The 14,510-nt window shown below is 33.3% G+C and overlaps 1 protein-coding gene across 1 annotated transcript; it reads right to left on the reverse strand.

Moving 5' to 3' along the window:
- Positions 1-11,583: 11,583 nt before the first annotated feature.
- Positions 11,584-13,496, reverse strand: LOC131862533 (protein HOTHEAD-like). Its single transcript, XM_059215007.1, has 4 exons — positions 13,415-13,496; positions 12,711-13,331; positions 11,724-12,549; positions 11,584-11,626 (listed from the first exon to the last, which is right to left on the reverse strand). Exons 1-4 carry the CDS (start codon positions 13,494-13,496, stop codon positions 11,584-11,586), a joined length of 1,572 nt encoding a protein of 523 aa, XP_059070990.1.
- Positions 13,497-14,510: the final 1,014 nt, after the last annotated feature.

Here is a 14,510-nt window from a genome sequence, read left to right on the forward strand (position 1 = left end):
ATCAGTTGTTTTTTCTTCTTGGAAACTTATTAATTAGCATTTGAGATCACTTGATAATGATATTGGGGTGAATCGACAATATTTTGGTTTTGGTTTCATTTCTTTTCATTAAGTTTTGGAAGAGATATACCAAATTTTGTAAAAACTGTTAAAAACCCTAGGTAGGGTAAACCATGACTTTGAAAATGTAATAAACCTCCATTTCACGTTGATCAAAGGATAATATTTGGTGGAATGGAGGAAAATAGCAATTATTTTCATTTTTTTTTGGTTTCAGGGTCTTAAGTTAAGGTTGGCATGTGCAAAATGATGTCAAAATGCTTATTTGACAATGGTACAGTTTGGTAAAAATCTGATTCCTGTGTGTTACAAAGCTTTGTAATATTTTTTATGGAAGGATTATTGTTAAAATGTCACATTTATGGAAATAAAATTGAGTCTACTTTTAGTTTTTTCAATTCTGATGGAATTTAATCTAAAAAAGAGCAAGTTATGATCATTTTTGGTAAAGCAGCTTGTTCAGAAAATGGTTTATCAGATTTGTAGTTAGAAAATGTGTTGGTACAACTATGTATGGTAGAATAAGGACTTGAAACTTGTTGTATGGATATATTATGATGTTGTGAACAAAATTCCTTCTTATCAGAAAAATTCATCTTATGATTTTAGGGGTCAAATGAGTCAATTTCTAAAAACTACCATGTCTATGTGAGTTCCGGTCACTACTGCTACGAGAATGTTGCAAAAAACTGTTATATGATTTTTTTATGTTCTTGGTGGCCATGTGTCATCTTTTAATGTGAAAATTATAATCCCAAAGTGTCTAAAGGTATTGACTTGTAGAGTTTGGCATTGTGACATGAGTTTATGGACAAGTTGCATCCTCATAGGGAAGTGGTTTGTGTGAGTAGGGTATAAGGGTTTGGCGAAGTCTGTGTGTTTTTGAGTCTCAATTTGTCCTTAGACATATGTAATTAGCCTAATGAAATGTATTCCGAGGATTGGATTGAGTTTGTGAAGTTGATGTTTACTTTTGGTGGTTTGTGTAGCCTAGTGGTTTGAGAAAACCTATGTGTTTGAGGTGTGTTTAGGTGAGTGTTGCTACAAAAGAAATTTATATGTGTTTTAACCTGATATGAAGGGATGATTTTAGTCATGGACATGAGCCTTTGCATCACTCATGCAGAACAGGGTTATCACCATTTTTGGCATGATTCACCAAGCTATTTTCAAGAGAAGATAATAGATAGAAAGACAAAGAAATTCTTTTGTTGTGCCCTAAATGGTTTAATATAATAAAGTGGTAAGAGAAAATGCTGGCATAACATCCATCAAGAGTAATGTACCTCATAATCACTGCGGCCATCTCCGCCCAAAGTAATTTCAGGTCCTTCTTGTTATAGTCGCCATCCTTCATATTTTTCACCCATTTCCTCTCGCTATCTTTGTCAAAGAAAGCCGCAATGGCTTCTTTCACCGCCTTCATTTCTCTATAGAAATTGTTGCCTTCCATCTGCAAAGAAGATATCTCTGCAACAAAGGTTTCATCATTTCTAAACTCCACTCCAAACATCGTGAGGATGCCTTTCTCCAAACCATTCACAAAATCCTCTGTCACTTTCAGATCATTGCCATGAAGCCTCTCAAGATATGAAACAAGGACCCCATCAATAATCTCCATCCATAGCCCTCTATTCTTTTCCCATTTCTCATAGGAGGTAGGTTCCATTATGTTCTTGTCACCTCCCATTAGAAAGTTATCTTTGCAACAATGGAATCATTATGAGATTTGCCTCTTTAAGATTACCAAGGTGTAGATGTGTGAATCATCATGTGCCAAGTGTCTTAACAAGTGCAATTTCTTTGAGTGTGTAATGTGTAATTGATTGTATAACTACCTTTTCCAAAGAATTAAGCCATCTCTTTAATCTCAACAAGCAAAGTGTGCCTTGGATAGTGGAGCTTAAGCCAACTCTTTGTAATGTGAACTCGTAGGTTATTTTTGGGGAGAATTTTGAAGGGGAAAATGGAATATGGGATGTATAGTTTTTCTACTTTTAATGGGTTGGGGACCTAACCAAGGATAGAAACTACCTTCTTAGACATGATAGCTCCTTTCAAAACTAACTTTTTGCATAGTGGCAAAAGTTGCATCTTTGTATGGGTAGCACCACATCTATTGCAAGAAGTTGTGGGGTAGAGTAACCGATCAAATATCTCCCTTCACTTTCATATGTAATAAACCCTAAGAACAACCTTATTTCTCCAAAAAACTCCCAGTTTAGGAAAGTTACAGCGCTTGGGGAAAGGAAATGTAAAAGAACGAGCAGGTGACATTTGTCACCTTCCACTACTAATGTGGAATTCAAAGAAACGGGAAAAGGGAGTTAAGAAGAGGCTGGAGGGAGAGAGGAGGCTTATGATTTTGGTTTTTAAGTTTGAAAGTATACTTGCTTGGGGGGTGCTAGAGAAAGAGGAGGAGATTGCAAAAAGTTAGAGGGCCTTATTTTTGCACATTGAATACTAATAGTTGGAGGTAGGTGGACATAACTCCTTGTTAATTTAATGTTGTAGATATATGACAATGTGTAAATCCTTGTTAATTTAATGTTGTAGATATACAACAATGCACAATTTTTTAGTGAGCATACATCAAATGTGTTCTTGTGTTATCTCATGCATTGTGAATGTGTTAATGTTTAGCGAGCATGTGTATGCGTGTTTTTACATTATCCCATGCATTGCAAATGTTGGTGTTGTGTTTCTGAGGTTGTGAAGGAAATGGTCACCCTTGGGAGGGAAGAGAAACCTTGAGGCTTAGAGAGGAGCGACCAATATAGCTGGTTGAGAACTCCTCTCATGAAGAGAAAGCAATAGAAAGTGTATGAGTACCCTTAGTGCATGTTTTGTAGGATTGGGTATTAAATTTCTAGGGGTATGAGTACCCCTTGTTCATATGAAAGGAAATGTGTTGGTAGTATATGTGCATAGACATTATGGAAGGAAGGGGCATGAGTACCCTTGGTATTATTAGAAGAATGGGCTAAATTGGATGGAAGCTATCGGTCTTGGAAGGGTGTATTCATGATGTTTCCCTTTATTTTGCATGTTGGATGAGTGTGCTTGAGTGTAACCTAGTTTATCTCTAGTCTTCCAACTTAGGGGTGGCCTATCTTTAGTCCTATGGCTTGGAGGTCATCTCCCATGGTTTGATGGAAAATATGGCATATTTTGTGTAGATAAAGAAATTTGGAATCTTCAAGATGGAGTGGGATTCGCGTAAGAAAATTAGTTGGTTTTTCGATTGGGATTCACCTTAGTAAATTTTTAGGGTATTAAACACATCAAAGTGTTACAACATTCCCAACAAGAGATGAGATGCATCCATAGGTGTACCATCACATATGATCTCATTTTTATATAAACCCATTTGCAAACCCATTAAGAAATATTTATTTACTAGTAATTGATGTTTCTTTTGTAACCACTATCAACATTTACTTTACAAAACATTCCTTCTAATTTGCATATAATTTAAAAAAGGCTCCTTTATAGCGGCTTGTTCTCATGGATGGCTAGTTTCATTAATATTATTTTAAAAATAATAGCTTATACCCCCTTTAGCTCCTTTGCATGTTTGGTTGATGTGCCATTTTGTTCATTTGCTTGAGCTAGGTTGTTTCTAGCCATGACGACTTGTACCTTTTATCTCATTTCTTGTGATAACATGATTTCTATGTAGGTTTTTTTTTAAGGTTTTATCCTAAGCTGTTCCTTTTTAATTTCTAGTTTTTCCTTGTTCAGTGGTTTTTGCTTCATTATTGTTTTATTGCCATTTGTTAGGTATTTTGTTAGTGTTTCTTGTTTTTATTTATTTATCATTTGGCTTCATCACTATTTTTCTAATGCTCTCCTTCTTGTGTGTTATATTAGGATATTATCTAATGCATGTTTTCTTCCATTGTAAGATTTAACATTTGGCTTACATAGTCAGGGGTTAGTTTGAAGGCAAAAACGCAACTATGACACATGTGAATTTCCTTGGAACTTGTGCATAATTTATAATGCATGTTTCCTAGTCTATGATATTTCTACAACTTCCATATTGTATGTGCTAATTTTGTGATACATGTGCCTATTTTACCATATATGCCCTATATGTTGGTAAATATGTCACTTCTTTATCTTTCTAGCCTTAGTTTTAGGTAATTGCACGACTAATTTTTTTGGTGTTATGAATTAGATTATATTGAAGATATCTCAAAATATAACTTGTAGGTTCATATGACATAGATATTTACTAAAAAATACTAACTTATGGTTTATACAACATTAGAAGAATATTACTTTTATCAAACCCCCCCCTTTTTTTAATGTGTATCATATATTTTCTTACTTTATTAGAGTTGAATTTGAGGAGTTAAATTAACCATACACTTTGATTTGGGTTTTATAATGACCAAGTGTCTAAGTTCAATTCCAAACTATTACTTGTGTGTGTTCTCCCCTCACATTCTAGGGTGATCTTGGGGGTAAAAAATAAGTGTTAATTTATTTTATTTTAATGAGGTATAATTAGGGATTTCAGCACACTAAGGGATAACCTAAACTATACACTCTTGTAGGGTATAAAAATAGGGAGAATAAAAGTTATACCCTGAAGGATCCATTGTCCTAACTAGAGCACATTTCCGTCTATCCAAATCTATTAGATCTTGATAGTGTTGGTCACAATTTTTTTTTAGTTTTGAATCCCAAAATATATACCTCTTACTAAGCACCATGGATATCAAATTCAAGGGAAGCTTTTAACCAATTTATAATCATATACGGAACATTTTAATGAATTATTGAGGTAGATAAAATGGCCTTCACTTCTATCTCTAATAAATCAATGGAGAATTCCCTAAATAGTTAGAAGAAATATAACCACAAATGTTAAACACATAATCTAACCCAAAACACACCCATTGCATAGTGGATCCCTATTTTGATTATATACATTTCTTTATTTGTATCATGTCTCATTGGGTTGCATGACAACCAACATTAGAAAGGCTCCAAGGAAATGCAATTTCATGTGTAACTTTAAAAGGGTTATAGGGATGTGCTACAATGATGATTACAGTACCAACTGTACACCGATCATATTCAAATTTCCTTCTTGTGCAACTACACCTTTGAGGAGATCAATTGTCTTGTACAGTATATAAATGATGTAAAAGTCCACCATATTTACATTCAAGTATCAAATGTGACATCTTGGAAATTATAAGGATTATAACTAGAGTTTGGTATTCAAAAAATGGAAATCTAGGGTTTTACATGAAAAATAATGCAGTATAAGTGTCACCAAACATAACCTACATTGAAATTTCATTTATAGAAGTGTCTAGCATAGATCTTTACTTTTACATAGATTAAGGAGGTTGTTTTGCCAAAAATGTGAAATTTGAAATTCAAATTAGAAAGGGACAAGCGTACAATTTTGTACTTGGTTTGATATAGAATACAAGTTAGATCAAGGTAGAAACAACTAAATGGAGGTATATGATTAGAGAAGTGTGATAGTTGGGTAGTTAAAATGAATTTAGTGTTGTGTCTATTGTGAATAGATTGTTCAATGATAAATGTATAGAGATATTTGTGCTTAGAAATAGATAATGAGGCTAGTACAATGAGCCCAAATTCACACAACATTGTGTCATTTGTGATTGTGTATTTGTGTTAATATATTAGCTCAAAATAGGGATAAAATTAAATGAGAAATGACATGGGTATGAAAATTTTTCCATTATGCTATTGTACAATTAACTTTACTTATGCTATGCACACACATTTTGGCCAAGAAGTGATATTTTAAGAATTTTATCTTTTTCACATGTTGATTTTGCAAATTTATTTAATATGATAAATAATTTATCTTTTAAAAAATATACATATCACCATAACATTTAAATAAACCAGCAAAACAATAAAAGTAAGTACTATATAGTGTAAAACATAATTACCAAATCAAACACTTGTACATTTACATCCTCATAATATGCATCTCTTTATTTATAAAACCTTACAACATGCATTTTTGTTATAATATGAATTTAATTTATAAAGAAAGTGCACTTTTGTATGAAAGCTAATTGAAACTCAAATTTAATTATTCTTGTAAATTTCATTACAATGTGCTATCTTGGAAAGTATTTATATTCATAAGATGTAAGAGGTAAAATTGAAATTACAATTTCACACTTTATCAAATACATTACCATGTTTGGTATTATTTAGTTCTAGATGATAAATGAATGAAAGTACAACTAGTGTTCCAATTATTTCAGCATGGTCTTCTCAAAATTTTGAGAGATTGTACGTTCTTGAAGGATATGAATTCCCATATACCTGCACATATTGCATGATCAACATGTACCGTTAATGTTATATAATGAGAGAATTAAAAAATAAATAATCCAATTAAATTATTAAGCTAAATAAATACCTTTCAAGCATCATGGTTTTGGCTTGTGGGTTGGTACCAAGGAAATCCTTATAGATCGAGCCATCCACAACCCTGAGATTATCAACACCTTCACCATATATCTTTTATTAACCACTAAACCTGCTTGACAACTTCCATCATAATGGTAAAATGTCCCCAGTGCTTCTTTTCAGAGCTTGGCCAAGGCATCATCATTTGATTGATTCTTTGGTAATGCTATTCTGAGGAATTGAAGTGTTTCCAGAAATTTCCACTATCAATAAATGCAAACTCTTGAATAGAAGATGACATACTTAGATTAACCATTACTTTTATACCTTTCACACATTTTTGTAGATCAAGAGAGTGCGAATAGTAGCTGTAACGAACACAGGGATTATCTCGAGGATCTACACTTTTCAGCCAAAGGTCACCCCTTGATAAGGGAAATGCCAACCTAATATCAAGAACAACTAAATATTGTGTATTTGTGCCATTATTCCATTGGATAAGGCTACCACTTTCGATGTAATTTTATGAATTGTCTAAAATCCCCACTACTTGTGTATAAGAATATTCAAGTGGGTTTGAGGATACTATAGTGAAGCCATCACTAGGATTATCTTGAACTTTTTTGAGATTTAAAGAATTTAACGTCGGCCTCCGCTTAAAATGATTTCAAGCTCACGGGCAAATAAATATAAATAGTCTATTCCCTTGTATAATGAGCACTTAGCATAAAGGATAAACCTTACGTAAGCGGAATGTTTTATATTTGTGGCATTACTTTCTTAGATAAAGGTACAACTCTTGATGTAGAGTTGTGAATTGTCTACAATGCTCACTGCCGATGTATAAGCAAATTAAAGTGGTTTTCGAGATTCTATAGTGAATCTTGTACTTGTATTATCTTGAACATGTTTTCTTTTTGAAGGCAAATCTAAAAGAATTGTAATATTGAATTTTTTAAGTTGTTTTCTTGGACTGATTTTACTTAAGAATTGAATTTATGGGCTACCTATGCTTCTTGTTGGCAAAATCACCTCACTATTGGTCTACGATTGATTAAGTGACACTTGATAAGCTAGGGCATCATTAATTCTTGTGAACTCCATTCTAGTAGCCTTGTAGAGATTATTTGTTCTCTTTCCTTCACTCTTGTAGAGATTATTTACTTTCATGCCAACAACACTTTCTCTCCTTGTTTTTCATTTGATGCCTACTTACTTCACTTCTTTTTTGTTAATAAAGGCACACCCAGTTTTCCCTCCAAAAGAGAAATTAAAAAATAAAGAGTTTCAGCTACAATTTTTTTTCTTCTTGTCTTTTCATTTCAGATTTGCAGGCGTCCACATTAAATGACTCTTCTTTCTTTTCTCAACAATCTCTGCAATAAAATTTGACTTTTCATCCAACCTCTACTTTTGAAAATATATTTTCAGCTACAAATCTACCCAACATTTTCTCTTCTTCTTGTTTGATGTTCAGACTAAAAGATCTCATTTGATACACATGCCTTTTCACAGTCTCATAGCTACCTTCGTCAACGCCAAGAGTTGAACCATGAAATAGTGAAATTGCGTGTTATGCGCTTATCGCAGTTTCAGATCTTCCTTTGGTCAATGCAGAGAGTTGATCGAAAAATAGGGATAACATTCTCCACGTGTTATGCACTTCTACTTTCTCATGTTGCAGTTTCGCAGCTAGCTTGGTTAGCTGAAAACATTGACCTGTGAAATAGCGGTAATCCCAAACATAGTTTGTTATGCACTTTTCTTATCTCTTGTCACAGTTTCACAACTGGGTATGTGCAGGACCACGAGGGGCCAAAAAGTGGTGATATTCTTACTAAAGTTCTAATTGATAGGTCGATTGAAAAATATCTATAAATTTCTAACGGTATCACATTTTTTGAATCAGAAACATGCGTCACATTCTATTCTTTATATATTATAGGATTAGAAAAAAGAGAAATTGAATTTCATAAAGTTTTGACCAAGTTATGGTGCTCAAACATACGAGTGTTTTATGTGTTTAAAAAGTTATATTAAAAAAATCATAAGTAATTATTTATATAAAAAAAAATACAAAAAATTATGTATCACATCCAGACATGAGTCTCCTACTTATACTAAAATATTATAAAATATTTTTATGATTTGATTGTGATTAGGATGGTCTGACAGACACTCGCTTCTTACCTTTTCCTTCAAATTTATGTATTGCTGCATTGAAATTTCAAATTTTAGTCAAATAGATTTTTAATTTTTTTAAAAAGAACTATTAGATTAGAAACCAGATTCAATTTGATACAAATTCTATTCTTACATATTTTTGAAATAATGTTGGTAGCTTATTCAAATTTTTATGTCAAGTTGCCTAACTCTGTTTTGTTTTTTTCATTGCCACTTAAGGGCATGTTTGGCCCACCATGAACCTGCACATACCCAACTACCTTTGGTCAATGTGGAGTTTTGACCACAAAACAATGATAGTGATAACATGATGTATTATACTATCCCTGTAACATTGTGTCACTAACACGATGTATTATGTATTACTGCAACTACACTTTTTCTGAGCTATTCCAGTTTGTCCAATGCCTTCACCACTTTATGACCCATGTCTTCTTTGTCTAATTCCACGACCAAGAAAACTCCCAATTGTCTTCTTTGTGGCCTTAGACTAAATGCCTTTACTAGCTACATTCTTGTACAACTTGCACATGTACAATCAAATCTACTCAACTAATTGCTAGTATGATACACCACCATCTCAATGAATCTAATCTTCCTCTGGGGCACTAATCCTCCTACATCTCCACCCACTACTATATCTATTCACATCAATGACAATCCAATGCCAACACTTCTGACTCATCATCGGAAATACCAACATCATCTTTAACATAATAGGATTTCTTATTGAATTTTCTTTATTTTCTTTAAACTTTTGTGTTGTTCCTCTGTTTGGACATCTAGATGCATAATGACCAATCTTTCCACACTTAAAAAATTTAATAGGTAACACACCTTTATACTTGTTGGTTCCTCTCTTTACCTTTCTTACAAATTTTTGCTTCCATTTCATCTAGGATCTCATCATCTGAATTTTCATCCATATCTTTTGGGGTTTCAAAGGCTATCTCAGTTATTGCTTTGTCTTTGCCAAACTTCCTCATCCCGAATGTAGTCAAGGTGCCATACAATCATTCCCTGGTGAACTTGGAGGGATCATAGGTTTCTTCAATGGAAGAAATCTTGTCATTGTAACACTCTAGTAAAGTCCTCATAATATTTTCCATCATATCCTTATCATCCAAGGTGTCGCTAAGATCTTTGATGTCATTCACTACACAGTAAACATTCTGAAAATAACTTGTTATGTCTTCACCTTCTTTCATCCTTAAGTTCTCATATTGCAGTCTGCATGTTAGCTAGTTTATCTCTGTAATTTCCTTCATACCTATGTTTTTCAATCATTTCCAAACTTCATAAGCACTATCGAATGGAACAACCTTCACCAATTTAGTTTAGATAGAGCATTAAAGATAGCACTATCGAATGGAACATATTTTATCCGTATCCGTGGCATTAAGAAATGAAGAAACTATTGTAAACGACCTACCTCTATCAAAGACAAGTTGGATGAAAGAGTCAATCTCCATCAAACTAAATCCATCTATAATATAGTTGCCAAAAAAATAATTTTTTTTGCATGGACTTGTAACCTTATAAACTATTCCCAAGAGGAAAATATTAAATTTACTATGTGGAACACCATTGCGATCCAATTATAAGTATTGGGATACTCTTCCTTGAAAACGTGTTTCTCCATTTTTTGTGACGTTCCATTGTATATATATATATATATATATATATATATATATATATATATATATATCTGTGTGTGTGTGTGTGTGTGTGTGTGTGTGTGTGTGTGTGTGTGTGTGTGTAATTAAGCATTCAAATTTTATTCTAAAATTTCTTAAAAAATATATCATGTTAATATTTATAAAAATAAAAATTATAAACATAACTTACGTTAAAATTTCTTCATTATTTTAAGTTAATTTGAAATTTAAAATATAAATATCACTTTTAGCTTGTGAAGTTGACAATTCCTTCATAAATGCTTCTAGCGTAGATCTTTACTTTTACATGGACAAAGGAGGTTGATGTACCAAAAATATGAAATTTTAAATTCAAATTGGAAAGAGACAAGTTTACAATTATGTAGTTGCCTTGATATAGAATATAAGTTAGATCTAGGTAGAAAGAACCGAAATGGAGGTATATGTTTAGAGAAGTGAGATAACAATGTAGGTAAAATGAATTTAGTGGCGTGTCTATTGTTAATATATTATTTAATGCTAGGGTTATATAGATATTTGTGTTTACAAATAGGTCATGAGGCTAGTAAAATGAGCCCAAATTCACACACTATTGTGTCATTTGCGATTGGGTATCTGAATTAATATATTTGTTCAAAATAGGCATAAAACTAAATGACAAATGGCATGGGTATGCAGAATTTGTGATCATACTATTGTACAATTCATTTTAGTTATGTTATGCACAAACATTTTGGCCAAGAAGTGATATTGTAATAATTTTATCCTTTTCACATGTTCATTTTGTAAATTTATTTAACATGATTTTCTTAAAAAACATACATCTCACCATAACTTATAATTAAACCAACAAAACAAAAAAAGAAGTACTATATAGTGTAAAAAATAAATACCAAATTAAACACTTCTACATTTACATCATCATATAACAATAAATTATAAGAAAAATTATGCATTCCTTTATTCATAAAACCTTGGAACATGTATTTTTGTTATAATATCAATTCAATTAAAAAAGAAAGTGCACTTTTGTATGAAAGTTAATCAAAGCTCAAATTAAATTTATTCTTGTAAATTTCATAACAATGTGCTATCTTGGAAAATATTTATATTGATAGGAAATGAGAGGTAAATTGAATTATTTACAATTTCACACTTTATCAAAAACATTACCATGTTTGGTATTATTTAGTTCTATGATAAATGAATGTGAGCACAACAAGTGTGCCAATTATTTCAACATGGTCTTCTCATATTTTTAAGAGATTGTGCGTTCTTGAAGGATATGAATTCCCATATACCTGCACATATTGCATGATCAAAATGTATTGTTAATGTTATATTTTTTGAGAATCGAAAAAGAAATAATGCAATAAAATTTTTAATAAAAATAAATACCTTCCAAGCATCATGGTTGTGGCTTGTGGGTTGGTACCAGGGGAATCCTTATAAATTGAGCCATCCACAACTCTGAGATTATCAACACCTTTCACCAGATATCTTTCATTAACCACTAAACCAGCTTGACAACCTCCATGATAATGGTTAAATGTGCCTAGTGCCTCTTTGCAAAGCTTCGCCAAGGCATCATCATTTGATTGATTCTTTGGTAATGCTATTCCAAGGAATTGGAGTGTTTTGGAATTTCCACTATCAGTAAATGCAAACTCTTGGATAGAAGATGACATACTCAGATTAACCATTACTTTTATACCTTTCACACATCTTTGTAGATCAAGAGAGTGTGAATAGTAGTTGTAACGAACATAGGGGTTATCTCGAGGGTCTACGCTTTTAAGCCAAAGATCACCCCTTGATAAGGGAAATGCCAACTTAATATCAAGAACACCTAAATATTGTGTATTTGTACCATTATTCCGTTGGACAAGGCTACCACTTTCGATGTAATTTTGGGAATTGTCTAAAATGCCCGCTAATTGTGAATAAGAATCTTCAAGTGGTTTCGAGGATACTATAGTAAAGGCTGCACTAGGATTATCTTGAACTTGTTTACCTACAAAAGGTGAATCTAAAAGAGCAGGAATATTCATTTCTTTGAGTTGTCTTTTTGGACCAATTCCGCTTAAGAGGAGAAGTTGAGTGCTACCTATGCTTCCTGCTGACAAAATCACCTCACTATTGATTGACAATTGATTAAGTGAAATTTGATAAATGAGACCATCATTATTGCTTCTGAACTCCACTCCGCTAGCCTTTTGCTTTCCTGCAATATAGATTGTTGATAATATTACATGCATACACATAGATGGATATATGAAATATATTTCTGAATATTTTGTAAAAGAATAAAAGGAATACTCATCAAAGTAAAGTAGGGTAGGGGAATTCTGAAAGCAAAATATGAATTGGTACCTCATCCCAAACTGAAGAGTATTCTGCTGGCAGTAGCATTGAGAAGAACTACAATATTTTCTGGATTTGCATACTGGAGTAGATCTGCGGCTGTATGTCTCTTTCCATTCTCGTCAAAGATTGAGCCACTGATCTTGGTGCCAACCAAATGATCGAAAGTGTGGCCGTTGTAAGGAAGAACTCCAGCTTGAAGAAGCCCATCCTTGGTAGCAGAATTCCAAGTAGAAAGCTTGTATTGTTGGAAGGCATTCAACCGTTCTACCCATTCATATGACTCATATACAAGTTTCTCATCCCACTTTATTTTCCGAATATATTCAGTGCTCGCCCTGCTGTAGACTCCACCGTTGATGGCTGATCCGCCTCCTAAAACTCTCGCCCGTACCAACTGCACTCCATCTTCTGAGACAAACCCCTGCGCTACTTTGGGATTAGTTGTGGGAGACCCTCTGAAATCCTCCACATCGGGAATTCCGTAAGGAGAGTCTCCCCTCTCCAATACTAAAACAGAGTAGTGCTGTGAGAGAGTTGCTGCCAGGGGACATCCCGCTGTACCTCCTCCAACCACAATGTAATCATATGATCTTGAAGCTGCCTTTTGAGCATCTGCTGTCATAAACGAATATGGGTACTCTGCAGTTGCACACAGAATCGTCAATGTCAAAAACAATCCTATGCTAAGAAACAACTATATTGATTCCAAAGTTTTTACCCACCCGGATTAGATGTTGCTGCTTCTGAACAGAATTGATGTGTAAACATCAGCAGGCATGAAATCAGAAGAAATAATTTCTCCATACTGAATGTGATTAACCAGTCTAATTCTTCTTCGAATGAATGTTTTGTGATGTATTTGCAATCGTTGCACTTATTTATAGATATTGTCTTTGAAATAGAATAAGAACAGTTCACGCGTATCTATCCATATGGATAGTATCGAGAATTTACTATGCATATTTATCCAAATTTTATATTGTCCTTGGTGGTTTTGTCAAACAAATCCCGTGATTGAAAAGTTCAAATTAGAAAATGAAATAAATTTTGTCAACCAATTATTGTTGAATTATCATCCCTCCACTGTCTTCGGTTTAATTAAAACAATAAAATAATGGACCATCTTGCATAAGAGTCTTTTACCAAGTCCAGTCAAGGGCAAGTGGAAATGTAACATGTCTGTCTTGCAGCCCATACGGTTTCATTCGTAATTTTATACATATTAACATATGGTCAACGTCTATCTACGTTTATACATATTAACATACGGTCAGCCAGACTTGTTGCAACACATATTGAATGCTCCAATTGTGCAAGATTCTCTTTCTACAAGAATTGATAATGCAAAGAGTCACCCTCAATTAAGATGTTTGAAATTTGAAAGGATTTAGTCAACAAGAGACCTTGGAGAAGGGCATGTGCTTCTGTCATATTATTATAACCATCCAGGAATGGAAGTACTGAAGCTACAAGAATATTTCCTTTATGATCCCTAATTACACACCCACCACCTGCTTTGCGTGCATTGTGTTTGGTTGCCCCATTAAAGTTTAACTTTAACTTACCTTTCAGAGGACGAATCCAATTGATTTTTAATCTATCTATTGTTCTTTTGGGGGGTTGGAAAGAGCTTCCCGTAAAAGGGAGATTAATGTGTTCCCAGGATTGAAGGAGTTTTTAATCCCAATCTGAAAACGAAGAGTTGATTGATTTGGATTTTGCTACATATGCATTTACTACTTCTGAAATAGAAGTTTCAATTTTCTGCAAGACCCGAGATAAGCTTGAAGGTTCCTATCTAAAGATCCTCTTGTTTCT

The sequence above is a fragment of the Cryptomeria japonica genome, unplaced genomic scaffold (assembly GCF_030272615.1).
Source record: "Cryptomeria japonica unplaced genomic scaffold, Sugi_1.0 HiC_scaffold_44, whole genome shotgun sequence".
Classification (NCBI taxonomy): Eukaryota; Viridiplantae; Streptophyta; class Pinopsida; order Cupressales; family Cupressaceae; genus Cryptomeria; species Cryptomeria japonica.